This window comes from Erinaceus europaeus, chromosome 8, assembly GCF_950295315.1.
Source record: "Erinaceus europaeus chromosome 8, mEriEur2.1, whole genome shotgun sequence".
NCBI lineage: Eukaryota > Metazoa > Chordata > Mammalia > Eulipotyphla > Erinaceidae > Erinaceus > Erinaceus europaeus.
Window position 1 is genome coordinate 13,730,802 of NC_080169.1, and position 27,320 is coordinate 13,758,121.

At 41.7% G+C, this 27,320-nt stretch overlaps 1 protein-coding gene across 5 annotated transcripts in view; it reads left to right on the forward strand.

Annotated features, from left to right (window-relative positions):
* TRAPPC9 (trafficking protein particle complex subunit 9) overlaps positions 1–27,320 on the forward strand; it is a 633,394-nt gene that overhangs the window by 200,285 nt on the left and 405,789 nt on the right. For all 5 annotated transcript variants that reach the window (XM_060195954.1, XM_060195953.1, XM_060195955.1 and 2 more), the window contains one exon: positions 26,618–26,742. In XM_060195954.1, the coding sequence (XP_060051937.1) occupies positions 26,618–26,742 (125 nt within the window). The remainder of the gene's footprint in view (positions 1–26,617; positions 26,743–27,320) is intronic.

A 27,320-nucleotide genomic window follows, 5' to 3' on the forward strand; every position in this document is an offset into this window, starting at 1 on the left:
TATATCAAAGACTCAGCCTATGTATTAAACAGACTCAGTCTGTGCTTTAAAAAGTTTGAGACATTCAATCAGTTTTTCCCCTCTCATATTAAATAGTGATTTATATGACTACAATTAATAGGAGTGTACATAAACACCATTCCCACCACCAAAAGACTGGAGATGCCTCAGTTTTTTTTTTAATAATTTAATAATGACTAACAAGATTTTAAAATAGCAGGGGTATAATTCCATACAGTTCTCATCACCAGAGTTTCATGTTCCATCCCCTCCACTGGAAGCTTTCCTATTCTTTTTTTATCTTATTTATTTTTTAATTAGCTTTCCTATTCTTTATCCCTGTGGGAGTATGGACCAAAATTTTTTTGGGGTTGCAGAAAGTGGGAGGTCTGGCTTCTTTAATTGCTTCTCTGCTGGACATGGATGTTGACAGGTTGATCCATACTACCAGCCTGTTTCTGTCTCTCCCTAGTGGAGTAGGGCTCTGGAAAAGTTAGGTTCCAGGACTGTCTGCAACTTGGTGGCTGAAAGGTGGTAAGATATAAAGTAGAACAAATTGTTTAATAAACAGGAACCCAAAAGTAGGAATAGAGCAGATGAAATTAGGGGTCTTCAGGTGGGAAGAAGCTAGGAAGTCTATTTTAGGTATTTTCCAAGAAGCTCATGACTTCAATAATTTTTTAAATATTTATTTACTAAATATTAAAAATTAAAAAATATTTATTCCCTTTTGTTGCCCTTGTTTTTTATTGTTGTAGTTATTATTGTTATTGATGTCATTATTGTTGGATAGGACAGAGAGAATGGAGAGAGGAGTGGAAGACAGAGAGGGGGAGAGAAAGATAGACACCTGCAGACCTGTTTCACCACCTGTGAAGTGACTCCCCTGCAGGTGGGGAGCCGGGGAACTTCAGTAATTTTTGTCTGAGCCTGATAGCTAACATTCAGAGTGGAGAATAGGGCTAGAAAGTTGGATTAGGGGAGAGAGTAGCTCTCATTATGTACAGTTCCTTTGTGAGGAAAGTATATAAATACCACTAACTTTTTTACTGCATTGATCTGACCATATATACTCATATTTAGCACAAGAGCTATGTAACCTCTCATCCCTGTCAATCTGAGCTCGCAGTCCATGGTTATAGCTCTTAACCATTGTCAGGACAAGTTTTATAGAGGGAAAAAATGGCAAGATCACAAAGGAACTGTACAGATTTTGGTGGTTAGGAGGTGCAGTTTTAGGTATAGTTCTGCTCAGGAAATATAAACCTATTGTTGAGACATCTGTAAACTCACTGGCAGAGATTAGTTTGTGTCTTTCCAAACTGGGGGAGAACTCACATTTGATTTGCCTTTTAGGTAACCTCCAAGTGTAGATCACTTGTGGACCTGATTTATTTTCAGGTATGAACTCATATTAGCCACTGCTACTGAAATTAGATGACACTTTTGAAATTTGCAGCAGTAAATGTAGCTGTCATGCAAACCAGGATATTGGAGTAAGTGTGGGATGTAAACAGATGGAACCTAAGTAATTATTGAGCACTGTCAAACACTGAGTGGACTAGCCACTTTTTGGCATTGTATTTATTTCATCTCTACTCAGTTTCTATAAAGCAGATGATTTTACAAAACGAGTTTCATTTTGTAAAAAGAAATGGGAGGATTGTTCTAGTATAAGGGAAATTGAAGAGCTATAACAATCAGATGCTGTATGCAACCCTTAATTATAGCCTTGATTAAAAAAAAAGACTCTAAAGAGATTTTTGAACAATTGGAGAAATTTGTTATGTATTATATTTTAGATAATATTATTCTACCAATGAGAAATTTCTTGGGTGTGATAATGAAATTGAAATTATAGCAGAATGTTCCTGCTCTTAGGAAATATATGCTGAAGTATTTGAGGATAAGATATAATTATTCCTGCATTTACTTTGACATAGTTCATAAAAATTGAACTGCTGAATTTGCATATATAGAGAAATATAATATATCAAGTTGTTAAAAATTGGTGACTTTAGTTAAAGGGTATGTGAATGTTAATTACTATTGTAACTTAAAAAATTATTTTATTTATTTATTCCCTTTTGTTGCCCTTGTTTTATTGTTGTAGTTATTATTGTTGATATTGATGTTGTCATTGTTGGATAGGACAGAGAGAAATGGAGAGAAGAGGGGAAGACAGAGAGGGGGAGAGAAAGACAGACACCTGCAGACCTGCTTCACCGCTTGTGTAGCGACTCCACTGCAGGTGGTGAGCCGGGGGTTTGAACCCAGATTCTTACGCCGGACCTTGTGCTTTGCGCCACCTGTGCTTAACCTGCTGCACTACTGCCTGACTCCCCTATTGTAACTTTTCTGTAGGTTAGCTGCTTTTCGAAATAAAATGCCAGAAAAATTTACTTTTCTGGCAGAGTTCTGGTTTGGTCAACTATGTGTTTGTTTCCAAGTGAATTCTCAGAAAACACATTGCTCCCCTTATCTTCTGAATCTTGAGAGGACCTTCCTTCCTCACAACCAGACTATGATAAAAAGATGGGACAGCACTAGGGAAAGAGAGAGACAGGTGGGGAGTATGGATCGACCTGTCAACACCCATGTTCAGTGGAGAAGCAATTACAGAAGCTCAACCTTCCACCTTCTGCACCCCATAATTTCTTTTAGTTGTAATTACTCGTGAGTAATATGCTTAACAAATAATTCATTAAAAGAAACAGAAGATGAAAGGGATATTGTAAAAGGTGAACAAAGATGAATTGATTAAAGCAAAAGTGATGTATTTATCAGCCAGAGAACATCCCATATATTCCTATCTGTATATCTCATGTGTGCATACATATATACATACAGATAGGCATGTATCACTGCTGTGGAGATACCAAGGTTGGTAACCAAAATATGTGAAAAACAGCATGTGAAATTTTAATTCAAGAAAATTTTTCTGAGAAAAGAAAAATCCTTGACAATATTTATTGAATGGGCCGACTGTATATCCAAGAACATTGACCCAGGATGACAAATGCTGAGACACAGTCTAATAAAATTACTGCTTATACCTGCATGATTGTTTCTCAGAATGGTAGTTTATCTCCATTTGCCTTCTTTTTCTCCTAAGCGCATGCCAGCACTCCATGGATGGTTTGATGAATATGAACCGAAGTCAACTTAAACCCCCAAACCATCCTTTTATTTGTGGACTAAACTAAATGCTGACAGTAACTTAAGGTGGATAATGATGAAAATGAGTTATCTTTAAGAATGGTCAGTTTAGGGACTGGTGTAAAGGATGAATTGCACACTATTGAGGCAGAAGCAATGAATCATAATGTTGGGATCTCAGTGTCTGTATAGTCAACAGTTTCCTTTGGGTACCTGGAAATAATATCAGCTGTGGTTTCACAGTTGAAGTATAACTCAGGGTCTGTGATTATTTGTGACAACTGTTAGTAGTTGCCAATGAAGATTTTGTCAGAGATGATGATGAGGAGGAGGAAGATGCAATGCTCCTAAGTATATCTGGGACACATTTTGCCCATGGAAGCAGTAGTAAGCTTTTACAGAAAAATTAAAAATTGATGCTAAAGAAGATGGTATTGATAATAATGACAGTGATGTTGAAGAAACAAAAGTAATACAAAATCTGTGAGGTACTTTAGCTCTAAATACACTAAAATAAAACCAGAATGAAAATGACTCACAGCCATCAATACCAAGATAAAAATATCAAGAGCCCTGACCTGGAACAGGGGTGAGAATAAATACAGTGGTGACACTCCGACTTTCATGCCTGAGGCCCTGTAGATCCAAGTTTCTGTTCTGGTATTTCCACACGCCAGAATTGGATTGTGCCCTGGTCTCAATCTCTGTCTCTAATGAAGGTAAATAAATCTTTGTTGTTGTTGTCACCAGGCTTCACTGCTCTAGGTTGACTTTTAGATTGAAGGAGATGGAGGTTCTTTTAAGTTCCACCTATGAATAAGGTCATTTGGTATTTGCCCTCCTGGTTTATCTAATTTAACATGATTCCATCAAGATATGGCAAAAGAGAAGCTTTCCTTGTTTCATCAATATAGCTGAGTAGCATTTATATATATAAAGCCCATTTAGCTTTAAAGACAAACTCCACCTTTTGCTTAGAAGTATGTATAGAATGTTAGGATAAGAAATACTAGTTAAAAAAATACACAGTATTTGTAATGGACAGACAAATGAAAATGTTGAGAAGACAAAAACATGCATATGAAATAAACTCAGTATTAAAAAAATTGTTTCCTTAGTTTGAAATAGGAAGTGATTTACAAAATAAAATCAGGTTATCATTTGGTCTTTGCTGGCCAGAATTATGTGCCAGAAATAGAGCAGCACATAGTAGATACTTGTGTAATGGGAAGGTAGAGAAATAAGACCAACAGTGCTAATTAAAATGTATTGATTTGCCATTGTTTTATAATTTCGTGAGTTAACATCACACTTGCATGTGTGTGTAGAGCTCATAGCATCCAGCACCAAATCAAGATGGAAATTTTTGACCAACTGTTTAAGCTATTTTATTTTATTTTTTTAATTATTCTTTATTTATTGGATAGAGACAGCCAGAAATTGAAAGGAAGGGCGAGACAGAGAGGGAGAGAGAGACATCTGCAGCCCTATTTCTCCACTCGTGAGGCTTTCTGCCTGCAGGTGGGGCCCCAGGGGCTTGAACATGGGTCCTTGATTTAAGCTCTTAAAGAGAATTTTTACACTGCCAGAGAATTTAAATAGGCTTTGATTCAGTCACCGAATAAGAGGATATAGCTGTTGGAAATATTTATGTACTCTGCATAGAAACATACAAATATATAAAGTAAATATTAACAAACTTAAAGGGAGGATGGGGCACAGAATTTTGGTGGTGGGGATGCTATGTAACTATTATTTGTGTGTTCCTAGCTTGAGTGCATGAATATTTGTACCTGTTCTATTCTCTAGTTAGATCGCTGTCTTTCATTACAGTTTCAACCCCACCGATGTGTCCTGGAGCTCTGATTCCCCAGAGCCCCGCCCCACTAGGGAAAGAGAGAGGCTGGGAGTATGGATTGATCTGTCAACGCCCATGTTCAGTGGGGAAGCAATTACAGAAGCCAAGACCTTCAACTTTCTGCAACCCACAATGACCTTGGGTCCATACTTCCAGAGGGTTAAAGAATAGGAAAGCTATGAGGGGAGGGGATGGGATACGGAGTTCTGATGGTGGGAATTGTGTGGAGTTGTACCCCTCTTATCCTATGGTTTTGTCAGTGTTTCCTTTTTATAAACAAAAAAAATTTTTTTTAAAGTAAAAAAAAAAAGCCCAGTGTTTAGTAACTGAGACAAAATAAAAAAAACTTTTTCAGTCACTGATTTCTGGCTAGCTTCCTGTATGCTAGGCTCCTCATATCCCTACCTGGGACTTCTGGAGATGTGAGGTCAGGTTCCCCCCCCCCCACCCACCCTGTTTCCTTTCCAGGCTCTTCAGTCCACTTCAAGACCTGCAGTGGACCTTCTCCTTGGCTCCCTCACCACCCTGCCTTTCCCCCCAACACCAGTCTGCACTCTCATTCCTAACAGTTTTGACTTTCAACCCCTCTCGCCTGCCCCCCCTTTTGCCTCCAGGGTTATCTCTGGGGTTCAGTGCTGGCTCTATGAGTCCACTGCTTCTGGTGGCCATTTTTTCCAATTTATTGAATAGAACAGAGAGAAATTGAGAAAAGGGAAGATAGAGAGGGAGAGAGAATGATAGACACCTGCAGACCTGCTTCACCACTTGTGAAGTGTCCCCCTGCAGGTGGGAGCAGAGTCTAGAACCTGAATCCTTGTACTTAGTACTATGTGCGCTTGACACGGTTGCAACACCACTGGGCCCTCTCCTTTAACCTTTTCTTATGTCATACTTGCCCTAACTTCTTTTTTCTCCTTTCCTTTCCCTCTTGCCTTTGTCCTTCCTCTTCCTTTCCTCTCCCTTAAATTTTTTTTCACTAAGGTTGTTTCTTGGGTTCAGTGCCTGTGTTATGATTCCATTGCTCCTGTTACCAGTTTTTCCCCTTTTCTTTGATAGCAAGTGAGAAAGGGAGAGAGGGAGAAGAGAGACACTTGAAGCACTGCTCTGCTGCTCATGAAAACTGTCCTTGTAGGTGGAGATGGAGGCTTGAACCCAGACCCTTTGTGCATGGTCACATGCGTACTCTTATTGGGTTTATCACCATGCAACCCCATCCTAAGTGATTTTCAGGAGTTTCTATAAACAGAAGTTCCAGTGCTTTGCTTTGTTAAACTTCTGAAATATTTTTTCCCACAACCAACATGACTCTGAAATCCTGTCCTGGATTTCACAACTATTTTTTATGTGACTTCCAATTTTTTCACTTGGCAGACCCCTCTGAACCTCACGTTCTACCTGTGTAAATCCAGACACACTGTTGCTTATTAAAAGATTTTATTTTAATGAGAGAATTACAAGGAGAAAGGCCAAATCACTCTTTAGCTCTGGCTTATGGTAGTGCTGGGGATTGGACCTGGGACCTTTGGTGCCTCAGGCATTAAAGGGTTTTTGCATAACCATTATGTTGTCTCCCTAGCTCTGTAGTTTAGTCTAAACCAACTTACTTTTCTTTGCTTACCTTCTTTTTTTTTTCCTGATTTTTTTTATTGGGGAATTAATGTTTTACATTCAACAGTAAGTACAATAGTTTGTACATGTATAACATTCCCCAGATTCCCATATAACAATACAACCCCCACTAGGTCCTCTGAATCCTTCTTGGACCTGTATTCTTCCCACCCACCCACCCCAGAGTCTTTTACTTTGGTGCGATATGCCAATTCCATTTAAGGTTCTACTTGTGTTTTCGTTTCTGATCTTGTTTTTCAACTTCTGCCTGAGAGTGAGATCATCCCATATTCATCTTTCTGTTTCTCACTTATTTCACATAACATGAATTTTTCAAGGTCCATCCAAGATCGGCTGAAAACGGTGAAGTCACCATTTTTTACAGCTGAGTAGTATTCCATTGTGTATATGCTTACCTTCTTTTAAAAATCTGCACTTACTGATTTTTTATTTGAGAGGACAAAGAGGAATTGAGAGGGGGAGGCGAGAGAGAGAGAGAGAGAGAGAGAGAGAGAGAGAGAGGAAAACAGCGCAAGATACCTACAGCATACTTTAACACTTGTGGTGCTCCGCCTCCTGTCACAGGTAGGGACTGGGGACTTGAAGCCAGGTCCTTGTGCTTATTAATGTGAGCTCAACCAGGTGTACCACCCACCATCCAGCTTTTGCGTATCTTCTTGATGTAAATTGTCTCCATCCATTCAGAAGTGAAGCGGGAATGGCTTAGGGCATTCTGGACTGTTCTCACTGCTGACATGACATCGTTGAATCCTGTACCCTCTTTCTTTTCTATGTCTGTGCATCCCTTGCCTGCATGCACTGTAAACACTGGTTGTGTGAACCACTTTAAGAGTCTAGTAGCCAGGATGAGTGGTGGCACATATGGTTGAGCCCAAGTTACAGTGCGAAAGGACTGGGGGTTCAAGCCCCCAGCCCCCATCTCCAGGGCTAAGCTTGGTGAGTGGTGAATCTGTGCTGCAGGTGTCTCTGTCTCTCTTCCTTTGTCTCCCCCTCTACCCTCTCAATTTCTGGCTGTTTCTATAAAATAAAAAATTAAAAATTAATGACTGTTTCTCCACTAAAGTGATTAAAAGTCTAGTAGCTCTTCCTTGTCACTGACCTTCCATTCTTGAATCCAGACTTTTCTCAATACAAATATCCTTCTCGGGAGTCGGGCGGTAGCGCAGCAGTTAAACGAACATGGCTCGAGGACCGGTGTAAGGATCCCAGTTTGAGCCCCCAGATCCCCACCTGCAGGGGAGTCACTTCACAAGCAGTGAAGCAGGTCTGCAGGTGTCTATCTTTCTCTCCCCCTCTGTCTTCCCTTCCTCTCTCCATTTCTCTGTCCTATCCAACAACGATGACAACAGTAATAACTACAACAGTAAAATAAGGGCAACAAAAGGGAATAAATAAATATTAAAAAAAGAAAAAAAACATATCCTTCTCATTTTGATTTGGCAGGGCCTGCATAGCCTAGTGCACCCCTTCTGTCCCCCTTCTGGCATCATCTCTGCTGCCGGGGCCTTACGCTATCAACATGAACATTCTGAGGAATTGTTCTGAGTTTCATATATAATTTTGCATGCTTTTCTGAGTGCTGTTTTCTTTGCCTCAAATACCTAGCCATCTTTTCTCTAATGCCAGTTTCATTCGCTTTCTGTTTATATAAAGGCCTCTTCGTTCATTAGCATGGAGGTAAAGGAGGATGGAGAGAACCTGAACCAGTATGGCACTTCGCAACATGCAGCACAGTGGGTCCCACTCAGCATCTCGTGCTTTTTAAGTTCAGAGTTTTTGTCATTCTGCTAGTCACTTCATCTTAATGCCCTCTCTGCCCTCACTGGCATGCTCTCTCACGACTCATGTACTCCTTCCCACGTTTTTTTTCCTTCTCTCTCTGCCCACTACCCATTGGAGGATCTGGCTCAGAGGACATTTCCCATAAGATACCTGTAGCTAGGATGAGGGGATGCAGAAGCCAAGTGGAGTGCTCCTGTCCCCCCGAGCTCAGGGACAGGTGAGCCTCAGGGTGATGTGTTGGGGTCTAGATGCAGGGCCCTGATGTGAGTTACACCTCAACAGCTAGGTGTGGGGGTGGGGTGGGGGTCTCAGGATCACTCTTAAGAGATGCTCCAGATAGGCAAGATAGTTGCAGGAAGGTCCCAGGAGGCTTTCACTGCAATGTAGTAGTGTGGACTTCATTGGGGCACAACGGTGAACCTCTGAAAGCTTCCAAGAGAGGTGGGGGCAGGTTAGGGTTAGGGTTAGGGTTCAAGCTGCTGCTCCTCACCTGCAGGGGGAAGGCTTTCACAAGCAATGAAGCAGTGCTGCTGGTCTGTCTGTCTGTCTGTCTCTCCTTTGCTATAAATCCACTGCTCCTGGAGGCCATTTTTTCCCATTTTTGTTGCTCTTGTTGCCCTTGTTATTGTTCTGTTTTTCATCTCTTTCCCACTCTACCTCCCCATCTCTCTTGATTTCTCTATCTCTATCCAGTGAATAATAGATAAATAAAATTAGGGGCTGGGTAGTGGCACATCTGGTTGGTTGAGTGCATACATTACAGTGCACAAGGACTCAGGTTCAAGACCCCAACCCCCACCTGCAAGGGGAAAGCTTCACGAGTGGTGAAGCAGTGTTGCAAGTGTCTCTCTGTCTTTCTCCCTCTCTCTCACCCCTTTCCCTCTCAATTTCTGATTGCCTGTATCCAATAAATAAAGATAATTAAAAAAATTAAAAAATATTTAGGCTGATGTGAGAAACTTCTTTAAGAAGGTGAGTGGAGAATGAGAGAGACTATGGGAAATTACCTGGGTGGAGTGAGTGGCAAGTGGAATAGCTCTAGGGTGTGTTAGGTCAGTCTTATGCAGAAGATGGCCAGGTAGGCTGAGAGGATGGTGTTTGTGTGTTTGTGTGCAGATTCACTGCTCTGGAGTCTTAACCCCATGGTGTCTATCCCCCATCTGCTCTGCAGGCTGTAGCCATAGGACATTATGAGTTTGCAGAATTAGCAGGTCGTGGGGTTTGGTGAGCTCCTATGAGAATTTATTCAGTTCCCTGGGAAAAGTGCATTTCTTCTTGCCTGAAATGTCTCATGTTTATTAGGCTGGAGGCAAACTGCCTATGGGAAGGTGAAATCAGTTCAATTTCTGTGTCCACAGTTGAAGACTTGTATAAAAACACATTTACGTTTGCCATTTTGTTTTATTTTAATAATATTTAATAATAATAGATGTTTCAACATACTGTGGCCAGGAATTGGTTTTCTTTGAGAGCTGTCACCTTGGAATATTTACATCTGCTTTCCTAACCTCCTCCTCTCTGTTCTTGTACTTTGAAATTGGGACGTTACTCAGTGTCCTTGCCTGGATCTGCTGCTTTCCTTGCAAAGAAATACCAATATTTTGGAAACTTCAGTCTTATTTTATGAAGCACAGTGACTGAACAAGCCACATAGCAGGACCTGAAAGGGCCTAGAGACTTTCCTTGGGGAACAGTAGGGAGTCTTTGGGAGTCGTGACGCAAAAAAGGGATTCTACTTTAGAAAGATGACTGTGGCCACAAGGCGATAGATGGAGTAAAGAGGGCCATGCAAATGGCTGGAGTCCCAATTAGAAGACTAAACTGGTTGTAAGGCAGATAAAGCTGGTCAGGCCTTCCTGCCTAGGAGCAGATGTATCTTGTTCTATAGTAGTGAGTAAACATGTTATGGAAAGGCCTGGGATCAGATGTATAGAATGTCAAATAATTACATCATTGTATGGTGGCTGGCTTGTAGCCAGCAGTGTTCTCCCCGTGTATAAAAGGGCCAGTGACCTCTGTATCCCTGTAGATCTGAGCTCACATTCTGTGATCATGAGTAGGAACGTTTCAAGCTGGCCCAATTTCAGGACCCATCTTCCTCAGGTGTAGTGGAGTTGTCTGTCCAGGGAAGTCTGGTTGGCATCATGCTAGCATCTGGAACCTGGTGGCTGAAAAGAGTTAACATATAAAACCAAACAAATTGTTGACTAATCAAGAACCTAAAGGCTGGAATGGCTGGAATAGTACAGATGAAAAGTTGGAGAGGGGGGGTCTCCATTTTATAGATAGCTAGTAGGCATATTTCAGTTATATTCCAAAGGGCCTATGGCTAGACTAGTTTTTTTCCCTGAGCCTGAAATCTGATATGCAGGTGGATCCAAGTTATTGTCTGGAGAGACAATGTCACAGTAGGAAAAAGGACCAGAAAGCATGCTCCCAGAGGGTTAAAGAATAGGAAAGCTATCAAGGGAGGAGATGGGATGCAGAGTTCTGGTGGTGGGAATTGCATGGAGTTGTAGCCCTCTTATCCTATGATTTTGTCAGTGTTTCCTTTTTAGAAATAAAGGGGGAGCAGTGAAGTTCTGCTGAGTGGGGCTGCATCCCCCACTAGAATAAAGGTCTTGTCTCTGTGACTGTAGTTTCTCTCAGCTCCCACCACCTCATCCCCCTGCTGGGAACAGACACTGGTAACGATGAGAAACGTTCAGGACTTTTATCAGAACAGTGGTGGTAGAAATGGAGACACAGAAGGTCTGGAAATACCTCGAAAATAGTTCAATAGCATGACAAACAGTCATCAACCTACAGTGATCCAGAGATCTCATCCTTTCCACTTTCAAGTCCTCTGTATGAAACACCCACCTGATTAGTCTCTGGGTGACTCAGTACTCACTTGGTTGGAAAAGCAGTAATGAGAACAGAATGATAAATGGCCCAGAAGACCCAGTTCAGGGGACCTGCAGTAGGCTCACCTGTTGCTGGGGAATGACACATCCGTGAATTTTCATTCTATCCTGGTGGTTAGAAGTTATTTTCCAAGTTGAATTTCGATCACAGGCCTGATTCAACCTTCCCACCTGCAAGGCTAACTGTGGCTCAAGGGTAAGTGCACCTCCCCAAGTTATTAGACAGATGTCTGGGGCAAGAATTCAGCTTAGGGGTGTTGTGAAGCGTTCTGTTTCAGTCAGAGATGTGCTCCTGGGAGCTCCTGGAAAGAAGGAGCAGGCTGACCTTTCCCTTGGCTAAGCTGCCGTGCTGTGAAATTACTGCTTGTGAGTCAGAAAGCTGGTGGGTGATACAGGCTAAATATAACGATGGGCAGGCTGGCCGGTGCATCATCAGCCTTTTCCTTCAGAACGAAAGCAGATAACCCACAGAACACAGAACACAAAACAAAAGTAGCAATATTCTGACAAATGACCAGCACAACCCCAAAACAAGTATGAATTAAAATGTGAAGGGGAGGGGCAGAACTTGCAGGAATGCCAGTCAGTGGTAGAGTGCATGTTTAGCATACCATGAGAACACCAGCACTAAAATAGACAAACAACCTTCCTTCCTTAGGTGGTCACCAGAGGGAGTGGGGAAAGAAATTGGAGAAAAAAATGGACAGGAGTCATTCTAGTAGTGAGATGACACTACAACTTTTGTGGGTGTAGTAAGTTTTCTATACATATGTAAAGATATAAAGCTATACTCTGAAATACTGTACGTCAGGAATGAAAGACAGGCCAAACATCAGGCTCGCTGGCTAAAGAGAAGTTCTGGAAAGTGAGGGCCTTAGCACGCAGAGGAAAAGCGCACGGGTCCAGGAGAGAGACCGCTCCACCTCCACTCGCTAACTTCCTCCTTTTATCGCCTTTTCCAACAGCCTTTATACATTACACCCATCAGCATCAGGTGCAGACATTACATTCATCAGTCTCAGGTGCAAGGGGTCACGACTACATCAATCAGCAGCAGGTGAAAGGGCCGTGTGCATAACAGGGGCGTTGAGCTAGCAAAATGTGAGCTTTGAACCAAGCGATCAAGAGCTTCAAGTTGGGGAGTACTCTTTTTTTCTTGTTGTTGTTGCTGGGGCTTCACTGCTCTGGGCCACTTATTGGTCCTTTTTCCAGCCATGATACCATCTTCCCAGACAATAGCTTGGATCCACCTGCATATCAGATGTCAGGCTCAGGGGAAACAAACTAGTGTAGTCACGGGCCCTTTGGAATAGAACTGAAGTAGGCCTACTAGCTACCTACAAAACGGAGACCCTCCAACTCTTCATCTGCACTACTCCAGCCTTTGTTCATGATTAGTCAACAATTTACTTCCCTACATCTCTGACCTTTCTTCAGAGATAATTTTTTTTCTTCCTGAGTATGTTTCAGAGTTTCTTTAGTGAAGATGTATTGGGGCCAAGTTTTCTCAGTTTTTGTCCTGACATGTCTTTATGGTGTCATCATTCTCAGAAAATAGTGCTTCTGTGAAATGATTTTTAAGCAGATAAATTTTCAACAATACTTTGCAGATGAATTTTGTCTGACAACTTCCTTTGCTGGCAGGAGGTTAGCTGTTGGTCTGATTGCTGTTCATTTGGATATAATCTCTCTTTTGCCTTTAGTCTTTTCTCCTCCCGAATATGTTTTAACTGAAGGAAATTGTGTTACCATTTTACTTAAAATCTTTGGTGAGAAGTATTTTTTTTTCCACCAGGATTATTTCTATAGGGCTTAGTGTCTGCATGATGCTAGCGTTCCTGATGGTTGTGTTACTATTTCTCTGTTTTTGTGATAGAGACAGAAATAGGAGGAGAGACACCTGTAACACTTTCACCACTTAACCTCCCTCTCCCCAACCCCCCACTGCAGGTAAAGATTGGAGGCTTGAGGCTGGATTTTGTGCTTGGTAATGTTACTGCCCGGTGCTTGATGTAATTGTTATACCATCAATTTACCCATTTACAATGCTTGATTCAGTGGGATTTAGTATATTCAGAATTGGACAAGCATCACTATCTAAGTTTAGAGCACTCTCATTGTCCAGAGAGAAGCCCTGTTCTTCTTACCAATCATTCTCCACCCCATACCTCCCAGGTACATACATCTTTCTGTCTCTGTGCATGTCCATTTTATTTTATTTTATTTTATTTTTTTGCCTCCAGGGTTATTGCTGGGGCTTGGTGCTTGTACTATGAATCCACTGCTCCTGTGGCCATTTTTTATTTTTTAGATAAGACAGAGAAATTGAGAGAGAAGGGGAAAATAGGGAGAGAGAAAAACAGACACCAGCAGAATGCTTCATCTCCCGTGAAGCAACCCCCCCCCCCCGCAGGTGGGGAGCTGGGGGCTCAAATCCAGATCCTTGCACTTTGTATTATGTGCATTTAACCTGGTGTGCCACTGCCCGGCCCCTATGCCCATTTTATTTATTTCATGTAAATGCAGTTACACAGTATGTGGTTCTTGTGACTCTCCTTCCACTCAACATCATCTTCTCTGGGCCTACCCATGCTGTTGTTGTATGTTAGGACTTCATTTGTTTTCATGGTTGAATTATGTACTGTTATATGGAGAGACCGTTTTTATTATCCACTCATCAGTTGATGGACAGTTGAATTGTTTTCAGTCTTTGGCTTTCTAAAGAATGCTCCTGTAAGCATCATGTACACTTAAAAATAGTGTGTGTGTATGTGTGTGATTAGTATACCACTTCACCATTTATTATGTTCTGTTTGCTGTTATTTTCTTCTAATGTGATATCAAGGATTTAACCCTTGGTTTCATACGTGCAAAGCATATTCTCTATCACTAAGTGACCTCCTTAGCCTCTCTTTTTAAAATAGCTGAGTAACATTCCATCTTATATAGATACCAAGTCATCTTTATGTATCGCCACCTAGCTTGCTTTGCTTCCAACTCTCAGTTATTGTGAATAACACTGTGATGAATGTTGGTATGCTTTAAAAACCCCTTCTGTTTCATTTGGTTTAAATCCCCCCTGCTTAACACTATTCTATTTACATAACCACTTCATTCTATTTACATAATCGCTGTTAACAAGCACCACCCTCCCTCCAGGGCATTGGTGGTTCAGTGATAGAATTCTTGCCTGCTCCGCCCCCTCTCCTTGTCACACCCTGATCCTCTCCTTGTCACACTCTGATTTTCACCAGTCACTTTTCTCTCCACCCTCTCTATGTCACATCCTGTTCACACCCTACTTGAGAAGTATATATAAAGACAACATTGTTCGTTTTAGTTTTAGTTTAGCTTAGCTTAGCTTAGATTGTGCTGCGCCCTGCATGAATAAAGAGATACTGCCTACAGCTCAACCATGAGTCCCTGGTCGTCCCGCCCGTGAAGCCAGCCCGGCGAAAACAACAGATGAACATGGAGGTGCATGTGCTTATTTGAAATAGTAATTCTTTTAAAAAATTTTTTTATGTATAAAAAGGAAACACTGAAAAAACCATAGGATAAGAGGGGTACAACTCCACACAGTTCCCACCATTAGAACTCCATATCCCATCTCCTCCCCTGATAGCTTTCCTATTCTTTATCCTGTTGGGAGCATGAATCCAGGGTCATTATGGGATGCAGAAGGTGGAAGGTCTGGCTTCTGTAATTGCTTCCCCACTGAACATGGGCGTTGACAGGTCGATCCATACTCCCAGCCTGCCTTTTTCTCTTTCACTAGTGGGGCAGGGATTAGTAATTCTTTTCCTCAGGTGGATTGTACAACATTTCTGTTAATTTTTTTTTTTTGGATCTTCATATTGTTTTCCATAGACGCTGCACCAGTTTACTTCCCCACAAATAGCTTTAAAAGGTCTTATTTTCTCTACATCTTTGCCAACACTTATTGTTTGGTGACTTTTGGATAGCAGCTATTCTTCCGGGTGTGAGGTGATAGCCCACTGATGTTCTGATTTGCATTTCCCAGTAAGAGATAATGAGCATCTTTTCATATGCTCACTGGCCATCTGTATGTCTTTTTAAATAGTCCATTCAGATATATTGTCCATTTCTTTTTTAAATCAGGTAGTTTGACTTTTGTTGTTGAATTTTATGCTTATTTTGGGTATTAGCTTTTTATTTCATTTGTGATTTACAAATATCTTTTCCTGTTCCATAGGTTGCCTTTTTAAATGATAGATTCTTTCATTAGGCAGAACTTTTCTGATTTGAAGTAGTCCTGTTTACTTGTTTTTGCTTTATTGCCATTTGTACTGAATCTCCAAAGACATTTCTGAGGCCTATTTTGAGGACTGTACTGATAGTATTGTCTCATATCTTTTCCATTGCAGATTATACATTCAAGTCAACCCATTTGAATTATTCCTTTTTAACTTTTACATTTACTAGACCACTTCTCAGCTCTGGCTTATGGTAGTGCTGGAAATTGAACCATAGGACCTTAGAGCCTAAGGTATGAACACTATTTGCATAACCATTATACTCTTTCTCCAGCCCTTGAATTAAACTTTTTTCTGTTTTTAAAAAAACATCTTAAATTTATTTCTGGTAGAGACAGAGAAATTGAGAGTTTAGGGGACACACACACACACACACACACACACACTTATAGCACCGTTTTACCCCATGTGAAGCTTCCCCCCTGTAGATGGGGACCAGGGGCTTTAACCTGGTTCCCCAAGCACTATAATGTGTGTGCTCGACCAGATGTGCCACTGCCTGGCACCCCCTTGAATTAATTTTTATGTATGGTGGAAGACAGTGATATAGTTTTTATCTTTCTGCATGTAACTGCCCAGTTTTTCCAACACCATTTAAGAGATTGTTCTTATTATCTTACGCTCTTTTTTTTTAAATTTTTTATTTAAGAAAGGATTAATGAACAAAACCATAAGGTAGGAGGGGTACAACTCCACACAATTCCCACCACCCAATCTCCACAACCCACCCCCTCCCCTGATAGCTTTCCCACTCTCTATCCCTCTGGGAGCATGGACCCAGGGTCATTGAGGGTTGCAGAAGGTAGAAGGTCTGGCTTCTGTAATTGCTTCCCCGCTGAACATGGGTGTTGACTGTTCAGTCCATACTCCCAGTCTGCCTCTCTCCTTCCCTAGTAGGGTGTGTCTCTGGGGAAGCGGAGCTTGAGGACACATTGGTGGGGTCTTCAATCCAGGGAAGCCTGGCCAGCATCCTGGTGGCATCTGGAACCTGGTGATTGAAAAGAGAGTTAACATACGAAGCCAAACAAATTGTTGAGCAGTCATGGACCCAAAGCTTGGAATAGTGGAAAGGAAGTGTTGCAGGTACTCACTGCAAACTCTAGTGTACTTCTGCTTTCAGGTATATATTTTGCAGTAGTTTATGGATACGTGTGAACATAAGCTCTCTCTCACAGAAACTGGTGTATATCTAGGTTTTGGGACTTTGTTAGAACGTGAACCACCTGAGATGAAATTAGAGTGTACTATAAAAGGAAAGGTCTCACCCGAGTAATGAAGCTGAAGGGTTGTCATTCCACACGTGAAGTCTCTGGACACAGTCTAAAGTGAAGCATGTTGAGGTGGCAATTGTTGCATTGGTTAGGTTGTGATCGGCGGATGCATTATTATTTGGTATGGATTGGGTGAGGCATACGGGAAAGTGGGCCCTATCCAAGGGTTCCAGGACTGGGGGAAGTAGAGGCTCTATAGTGGAGATGTGAGGTTCCTGCTGTCTTAGGGTTCAAAAAGACAATCGATAGTTAATGTTATCATCACATTATTTGGTAATTGGGTTAACTTTGAAAAGTCCTTTTGTTAGGGTTTGCTGTACAGTACCCAGTATCTTGTATATAGCTGTGCTATTGGATGCTTCTGATCTACTTGGTCTAGGCTTTTGAGAGAGTCCACATATCAAATACACAGCCTATATATTAAAAAGATTCAGTTTGTGTTTTGAGAAACTTTGAGACATACAGCTGATTTTCCCTCTCTCATATTAGTTAACTACTGATTTATATGTCTACATTTTGCTAGGAGGGTACATAAACACCATTCCCACCACCAAAAGACTGTGACCTATCCCTCCCACCCACTCCCACCCCCCACTGGCCCAGGAAGCTACATGTCTACCCCTCACCACAGTCGTTTTTACTTTGGTGCCCTACTTACAATTTGATCAAGTCCTGCTTTTAGTTTCCCTTGCAGATCTTCTTACTCAACTTCTGTTGATGAGTGGGATCATCCCATACTCATCTTTATCTTTCTGACTTAGCTCCCTTAACATAATTCCTTCTAGCTCTGTCCAAGATGGGTCAGAGAAGGTGGGTTCATTGTTCTTGATAGCTGCATAGTATTTCATTATGTATATATACCACAGCTTTCTCAGCCACTCATCTGTTGCTGGGCACCTGGGTTGCTTCCAGGTTTTAGCTATTATGAATTGTGCTGCTATGAACATAGGAGTACACACCTCTTTTTGGTTGGGTGTTATGGAGTCCTTGGGGTATAACCCCAGGAGAGGAATTACTGGATCATATGGAAGGTCCATGTCTAGCCTTCTGAGAGTTTTCCAGACTGCTCTCCACAGAGGCTGTACCAATTTACATACCCACCAGCAATGTAAAAGGATTCCTCTGTCCCCACATCCTCTCCAGCATTTGTTGCTGCTGTCCTTTTTGATGTATGCCATTCTTACAGGAGTGAGGTGATCTCACGCTCTTAACTATGGGTTTCTGGGCTCTCATTTCTGTCCCATTTATCTGTATGTCTTCTTCTTCTTTTTTTAATGCCAATACCATGTGTTTGATTACTGCCTCAAATATTTACAGTCTGATACTTGACAGAGAAAGTTTCATTGCCTCTAGTCTAGAGACCAAAATATGTCCTGACTTTTCTGACAACCCAATAGGACTGGAGAAGGCAGAGTGGATGTGTAAGCAGTAGTGGGTAGAGAGAAAGTAGAGTCCAGAAACTGGAGTTTTCAAGATAGTTAGGACAGTATTTGGATTGAGAATACAGAGTGAGTGTTAGCACAGGTTGGTGAAAACCAAATGCAAATGCACTAGCATGTTGCACTAGTTGGGAATTTTACAGTAAAGCTCTTGTGGCCCTGGGCTGCTCTGAGGCGGTTACTAGGCAGCCATATAAACTGTGGCTCTTAATTTTAGAGCAGAAAGGAAACCAAAATGAGGACCCATCATGGCGCAGGGTGAGAGGGGCCAGCATCTGTGAGGTTGCAAGGAAAATGGGGATTGCTTCTGTAGGAACAGTTTCTGAAGGACCCTGTTCCTGCCTGGGTAATTTTTTGATCTTAAGCAAATCCCTAATGTTTCTGAATGAATGAGCCTGCTACCTTCTCTATGGAAATTAAGAATGGTAATTGGGTTCATTTCTGGCCAAATACTTTGACTGCTTTGGCTTTCTTGAGGGTATTTTATGATAACCAAATTGGCTTTTATGGCTCCCATGGCTTTCATGAATAAATGAGAAAGAACCTTCAAAATACATTCTACCTGGGACAGCATATTCTAGCCAACTCCCACTGGGAAATTGTTGTCTCCTTTTGCCTTTGTAAGTGTATTTTATTCCAGCTCATTTCACAAACCTGTTGCAAGAGAGGAAGAAAAATGTCTATAGTGAGCCTTAAGCATTAGTGTCCTTTAAAACCATGCAAAAATAAACATATTCCTTGAGTAGCCCTATCACTGGAGGGCCTTGTAAATAGCTTCAGTGGGCTACATGGCATGCAGGACTGTGAATGGTGAGCTGTAGGCCAGCATGGCTGGTGTACTTTTGTGGAAGCTTGTTAGACTGAGCTGTGTCTGACTGCTCCAGTCTTCCTGGGTAGTGAGTCCTGAGTTCCAGTTAATCCTCTGCTTCTGATGAGCCATGTGATTTTACTGCTTGTCATCAATCTCAGAACCTCAGCGTCCTCAGCGACAAAATTGACAAGTCCACCCCTCCCTTGCAGGGTGCAGGGGGCATTAGAGAGTATGTTCCAGGTTGGGGAGACAGTGTAATGCTTATGCAAAAAGACCCTCATGTCTGAAGCCCTGAGATCCCAGGTTCGATTCCCAGCACCACCATCAGCTAGAGCTGAGTAGTGCTCTGGTATCTTTCTCTCTCTCTCTCTCTCTCTCTCTCTTCTCTCTCGCTTTCTCATATGTATCTTTCCCTCTATCATTAAAATAAAATAAATAGTTGTCTGGGAGATGGAGTGGTGGATAAAGCATTGGACCCTCAATTATGAGGTCTCAAGTTCAGTCCCCGGCACCATATGTATCAGAGTGATGTCTGGTTCTTTCTCTCTTTCCTTCTGTCTTTCTCATTAATAAATAAATAAGATCTTTAAAAATAAAATCTTAAAATAAAGAGAGTATGTCCAAGCCCATGTGAGTGCTCTGATACCCACCTTATGATGCTCTGTGCTTATCCAGGCTGCAGATTTTCTTTTTGCTGAACAAGTCCTGGTTTCTGCTATCACTTCTCCCAGGTGTCACCATGGTTGTGATAATAGCTGAATTCACAGGAGAATCGTTATTTTCACATACAAAACTGAATTTCTGAATTGCCCACAGAGATGCTCTTCATAGAAAAATCGAGTGCTATAAACAGAAACTATGAAACGCTAAGTGCTCACTTTGATTCATGATGCTCTACCAGACTCAAACCATTCTTAAACACCCTCTGTCCGTAAAATCCCCTCAAATCTGGTCGTCCTACAAGGCTGCATTCATCTGTAACTTTTTTTGTCCTGCCTTCCTATTAATTGCCATCCCAATCTGTTATTGGTTCTATTTGTGGTAGCCTGTGTTGGCAGAAGGATTGGTGGGGGGCTGGGAGGGGGGGTTTGGCCGGGATTTTCTCCCTCCCCCATCCCAGCTGGAGTGCTTTTTCTTTGCAGGTGTCCCTGTGCATGTCCTTACTCAGTATACTGATTCTCTCATCTTCCATCCACTTGGCTGCCCCTGCTGCCCTCTAGCCCCATCCATGTATGGGCTCTGGACTTGCTTTCCAGAGACTGGCTTCTGCATCCCACCTGAGCTGGTGACCTCCTGTCCCCTTTTATAATTCATGCCTCCTTTGGATTAGAGGGCAGAAATCACTGTTCTTTAAAGAAGCTACAGAAGGGCATTCTTAGCATTTTTTTTCTTCTGGGCTTGAAAGGAAACATACAACACCTGAAATGTGCCTCCTCTTTGAGCACAGATTTCAAAATCTCAAAAACTCATTTTTTTTTTTCTTTGAAGGGTTGCAAGTCACATACCTAAGTTGTAGTAACAGCTGCTCATTTTGTCGAGGTTTTATTTAGGCACACTTAGTACATGATTGTTCAGGCATTAGGGGTTGTAATAAACATTTTATATGTAGTAAGTAACTCACCGATTCTCCCAGGTAATGCTGCAATTCATATATTCTCACTGTTTCCATTTTAGGAGTGAGATGTTTGAAGTTCAAAGAGATGAAGAGACTTGGTAAAGGTCATGCAGCTGTAAGGTTAGGATTCAGGCCCCTGGTTCATCTGCTACTCTCTGGCCACATCCCTGCCATGCAGCTTGTCTTCCTGGATACAAGGCTGATGCCCTGTACAGGTCGCAGGGTAGACAGGTCTCGGGCATCAGAAGGAGGAACATCTTCTTTCATCTAGGGTGACTATGGTGGGGGGTATGAAAGAGGGTGTATTTGGACTGAGATAAAGAACTTGGGATCCTAGGATATGTGAAGATGGTTGTCAGAGGGAAGAGAATTGCAGACAACAAATAGCACAGTAAGGGTTGACTAGGAGGAGCTTTGGGCAGATGAATTGTCCAGGTATAGTTATAGGCACTGACGTGATTCAGTGCTTTGGTGCCAGTGAAGGTGAAATTATTTGCAGTTCCTCTCTCCTGTAGTGTGCCACCTTTTGGGGACACTCACCAAAGCTTCTGGGATTTCTGTCCACTCCTCTTGGGGGATAAGATGTTATCTGATATAGTTCTTGCATATATCAAGTAAATCAAAGACCCTTTTTTATTAAAAAAATTTAATCTGGGAGTTGGGCGGTAGCACAGCGGGTTAAGTGCACATGGTGCAAAGTGCAAGGTCTGGCGTAAGGATCCCAGTTCGAGCCCCCAGCTCCCCACCTGCAGGGGAGTCGCTTCACAGGTGGTGAAGCAGGTCTCAGGTGTCTTATCTTTCTCTACCCCTCTTTGTCTTCCCCTCCTCTCTCCATTTCTCTCTGTCCTATCAAACAATGATGACATCAATAACAACAACAATAACTACAACAACAATGAAAAACAAGGGCAACAAATAAATAAATAATAAAAATTAATCTTTATTTATTGGATAGCGGCAGCCAGAAATTGAGAGGAGTGGAAGGGTGTGTGATAGAGAGGTAGAGAGACACTTGCAACACTGCTTCATCACTTGCAAAGCTTTCCCCCTTCAGGTGGGGACCAGGACCTGGAACCCAGGTCCTTGTACATTGTAACGTGCGTTCGACCAGATCTGCCACCACCCAGCCCCTCAAAGACTCCACTGAATCTGTTTTTTTCTGGAGTCTTCAAGCCTCTCCACAGGAAGTTTAGTGCCAGACTCATGCCTCTGTACTTCCTTCTCCTGCTAGACCTTGCCAATATCATTCTTCACTGCCATGTTAGTTCTCCAGTGCTGTGAATTTTCTATGGGGTTTCTAGTTGTTTTCAGTGACTGGTAGTGTGAATTGTCCAGTCTGCTATTATTATGAGAAGAATCTATGGAATTTACATTGTGCCTATTCAGTTGTTACTATGAACAGGACTGGAGTGGTGGGGTTGTTTGTTGTTCTTCTTAAAGTGGGGGGAAACTCAGGGGCTGGGTGGTGGCACACATATTACCGTGCACGAGGACGGAGATTCAAACTCCTGCTCCCCCACCTGTAGGAGGGAAGCTTTATGAGCAGCAGAGCAGTGTAGCACATCTACCTTACTCTCTTTCTCTCTCTTTCTCTCTGCCTCTCACTCTTTATCAAAAAATAAATAGAAAAAAAATGGGGGCAGGTCTACCAGCTGCAACATCCCTTATGATATGTCTGTCTTAAGCAGCTTTACTCTGTACTATATGCACCTTCTCTTATGCCTGTTTCCATATGTCGTAAGCCAAAATGATTGTTAACTTTCAGTTCTTGCACAGATTGCCTCTGCTTGTTTGTTCTTGTCCTGGTTTAGTGCTGTAAGTCTGGCAGACTCGACATACTTACTAGGTGTGCTTCTCCTACAGGCCAGCAGCTTAGTTAACAGACCACAGGGGCCAGGCGGTAGTGCAGCAGGTTAAATGCACATGGTGCGAAGCCCAAGGACCGACACAAAGATCCTGGTTCGAGCCCTCCGCGCCCCACCTGCATGGGGTTGCTTCACAAGTAGTGAAGCAGGTCTGCAGGTGTCTGTCTTTCTTTCCCTCTCTCTGTCTTCCCCATCTCTTCATTTCTCTCTGTCCTAGCCAACAACAATGACAGCAATAACAACAACAATGATAAACAGCAAGGGCAACAAGAAGGAAAAAAATAGCATCCAGGAGCAGTGGATTCGTAGTGCAGGCACCAAGCCCCGGTGATAACCCTGGAAGCAAAAAAAAAATAAAAAAAAGAAAGAAAGAAAAGAAAAAGAAAAAAACAGACCACAACTACTTGAAAATAGCTCAGCTCTTTATGTTCCTGAAAATGATGAAATTATATGTGGTTAAGTAAATCATGAATCATGAATTCTCTTTAGTTAGTGAGAAAATAGTTCCCAGGATTAGATACTTAAGGGATCTCGTTCCTCACATTTGTTAATTTAAATAGACATGTTTGCAAATGAAGAAGTGAACCGGAGCAGTAAAAAGGTCAGACACACTCAAATGTGAATCCGCCTGCTGAGTTGAAAAATCATTTACAACTTATGAATTAGCAGTGGAATTGTGTATGCATGTATGTGTACATGTGTATGTGTACACACACTCTTCTCCCACATTTTTTATTTTTTGGCAGTACTAGAGAATGAACCCCAAGTCTTAAACATGTGAAATACTGCTAGGCTCCCCAAACTTTTTTTTTATTTGAGATGGGGAGGAATCTCTCTCTGTCTGTCTGTCTGTCTGTCTGTCTGTCTGTCTCTCTCTCTCTCTCTCTCTCACACACACACACACACACACACACACACACACACACACAAACACAAAGAAAGAGATAGAAAGAAAGAATAGAGATACCTTAGCAGTGCTCCACCATACCTGGAGCTTAGTTGGTGCCACTTGTGGTGGTCTGTGTGGTTGTAGGGCTGGAATCCAGGGTCTCTCACATTATGGTTTAGCATACAGTCTACTTGCTGCACTGTCTACCGGCTTCTGGAATTACATTGTTACATATGTTACTATGAAACAGAGGGGTATGAAAGCTACATAAAACCAATGTGTAGTAAATATGTCAACACTTGTACTGTAAACCCTTAAGTTCCCAACAAAATGACTAGATAAAAAAGTGTAGCTCAGTAAGTTATCATAAGGTTATATCATACGTAGCAACTTAATCAAAATCTAGAAGCTGTTATCTGAGTAAGCCCTCATGTGTTCCTCCTTTACCCCAAAGGAGCCAGGAGCCTTATTTTTATACTATAACTATTTCTTATCTAGTGCCCTACTTTTTTGCTCGTCACTTGGGTTTCTTTTTTTTAAAAAAAATGTTTTATTCATTCATTCATTAAGAAGATAGGCAGAGAGAAAGAACCAGATGTCACTCTGGTACATGAGCTGCTGGGGATTGAACTTGGGACCTCATGCTTGTAAATTCAGTGCTATGTCCACTGTGCCACCTCCCAGACCACTATCCACTTGGGTTTCTGACTAGCTCTCTGATGAGTCAGTGTTGTAGGATACCTGAGAGCTTGAATTATGGAAAATGGCAGCAGCTCAACTTCAAGATTCTCATGTCAGATCACTTACCTGCATTAGTCTCATTCTGGCAGTTAGTTGGTGTGTACTTTGCTGTTGGATTATTGGAAAAGTTATGACACAGTTTTGCATAGAAAAATGTTATATTTCTGACAACAGTTTTCTCAACATAGTTTTCTCATCTATGCATTTGTAAGTACTTATTGTGGACCCAACAGTACAATTTATTTCCTCTATTTCATTACAGTGTAATTTATAACACACTACTGAATAAACATTTAAAGTATATTAAAAACATTCTAGATGATGCAAAGGTGATATTAAACTGCCCAAAGGTGGCTGACAAGCCCTACAGTGCAGTGTATTGCGTCTGAAATGCTAAGAGGTCGCTCCTCTTTATTGCCATGTTTATTTACTACCAAGTGAAGACTGTGATTTCTTTTTAAAAATTTTAAAAAATATTTATTTATTCCCTTTTGTTGCCTTTGTTGTAGCTATTATTATTGTTATTGATGTCATTGTTGGATAGGACAGAGAGAAATGGAGAGAGGAGGGGAAGACAGAGAGGGGGAGAGAAAGACAGACACCTGCAGACCTGCTTCACTGCCTGTGAAGCGACTCCCCTGCAGATGGGGAGCTAGGGCTCAAACTGGGATCCTCATGCCGGTCCTTGCACTTGGCGCCACGTGCGCTTAACCTGCTGCGCTACCGCCCGACTCCCTGTGATTCCTTTTTTAAATCTCTAGGTAAAGTAGGTCAGTCTTACCCATTCGTTTAAATCTATTTTACCACTCTTAATAAAGAATAGGGTAGCCTCAAATTTTAGTAGTGGTTGGAAATTACTCTGGGAAGGGTAGTATAAATATTGTTCCAACTTTATTATTTCTTTATTAGAATAATTTTTGTAAAGAGATTTTTTTTTGCCTCATGTATTATCTGATTGTACAATGTTACAATATCTAGAAGAAATCTTGTTTAAATGCTTGATTATTTTATTTACTATTTTCCAGGAAATTAATTGATTTTTATCCTACACAGGTGCTCATTTAGTTTTTCTAAAAAAATATTACTATGAACAACATATGGTTTAAATGTTTTTAAATATGCATTAAATATTTGGAGCCATTTATGCCATATTTTTTGAGTATCAATCTTAATTTCTACACATTCTCAAGTTCAAATTGTCCTGTGTATAAACAGTGGGAATTCCTTCAAGTTGGTAGCAAAGACTTTTAATGCACACTGGCTGTTTTTGTTACTCTTCTTGATATTTGAGATAACAGGATGTTTCAAGTTCATTTTACCCATTTCCTATTATTCTGGCTCCTTTTAATAGCGAGTAGTGTTTCAAGATCATGGTCTAGGTACTAGAGATTCTTTCTATACTGTGTTGGTCATTGTCAGAGTCTCTTTAGGAGATGGAGATAATTATGTGTGTATATGTATGTGTACATATATAAGTATTTGTATACTTTCTTTACTGCCTGTTACCTTTTCATGGGATATGAAGGTGATCTGAGCTTGATACTTTGCTTGTCGTTATGTGAAATCAACTTGCATGGAACTGTAGGTGGAAGAACCTTTTCTGATTCCACACAGCACTCTTTTTCTTGTGTTTGTTAACTAAAATGCAACAGCAGGACTCTTCTTCCTACACTTATTTGAACCTTTGCTTTCCTCTTTTAGTTTCTGCATTTTGCTCAATTTCAGTTATGCCTGTGCCTTTTCTTTCTCACCTGAACACTTTGTCCTGGCAGATGCCCATGTATCTGTTCTGGATTCCTAGGGGACACAGCTCTCCCTGTGGGCTCTTTGCTTTCATCTGCTTTCAAAGTGGACATTATCCCTCCCATATTGAGCTACTTGCCAGACATGGTACACAATGATTCCCACTGTAGGTTCACTGATGTGTTTGGGTTCTCTGTTGCCCTTTCCCTAGGTGCCCCACCCTGTCCCCCTTCTCTTTTGCACAAGCCCTGACACATTACAGAGGACTTGGGGCCATGAGGGGTGAACTCACCAGCCTGCCTGTTGGCTGTGTGATTGAGGAAGTATTGGCAGCTTTCTCAATTGTATTCAGGTGTTGATGTTACTGTCTGCTGCTCTGTCCACCTCCTGTTAGAACTTTTAGTGATAAAGCAGTCGTAATGTTGCCATCATCTGGAATTGTATTTTGAGTTTATTCTTTCTCTGCCTTAAGTCATTTAAACATTAACTTCATGGTTGTGTTCCTAACAAGTGTTTCTTCAAAATTGACAGGCACCTCCATCAAACTTAGAACTGACTATTTTTAATTAGATCAGTTTCTTTTGGGATGCAAAAGTTATTTGACTATACTGTTCCCCTTTCTTCTGTTCCAGATGGGATCAGTGTGAGTGGCTTTCCACTGTGCAGTCCCTTTCGACAGGTGGTCCGACCTCGTGTGGAGAGCAAGCCTGCGAACCCACCAGAGGGCAGCAGGACCGGGGACCTGAGCCATGTGAAGGTGAGTGGGTGCTGTAGAGCACAGGCCTTCCTAGAGCCTGGCTTCATGAAGCCTGGAGAGGCTGCTTAAACACAAAGTTTTGTGCATTTTTCAGAAAGTAAAAAAAGGTGATTATAATGCAAAGTGCAAGGACCGGCGTAAGGATCCTGGTTGGAGCCCCTGGCTCCCCACCTGCAGGGGGATCACTTCACAAGCAGTGAAGCAGGTCTGCAGGTGTCTTTCTCTCCCTCTCTCTGTCTTCCCCTCCTCTCTCCATTTCTCTCTGTCCTAGCCAACAACAACGACATCAATAATAAATACAACAATACAACAACAAAGGCAACAAAAGGGAATAAATAAATATTTTTTTAAAAGGTGATTGTGTATTCAATAATAGAATCTTGCTTGTGGAATGTTTGGTATTTTTCATCCTGGGGGATGTTTTGGGGAAGCAGTTTCAATGAGGCATGAGGGCATTGTGATTTAGTCTTGCTGACTGTCCCCTGCTAATGCTGGGGGTTTGTGGGCTAAATCAAGGAGTGCAGTGATCAAACTAAAAAAGGCTTTTCTGAAAAAAGGCCTCCAGGAGCAGTGGATTC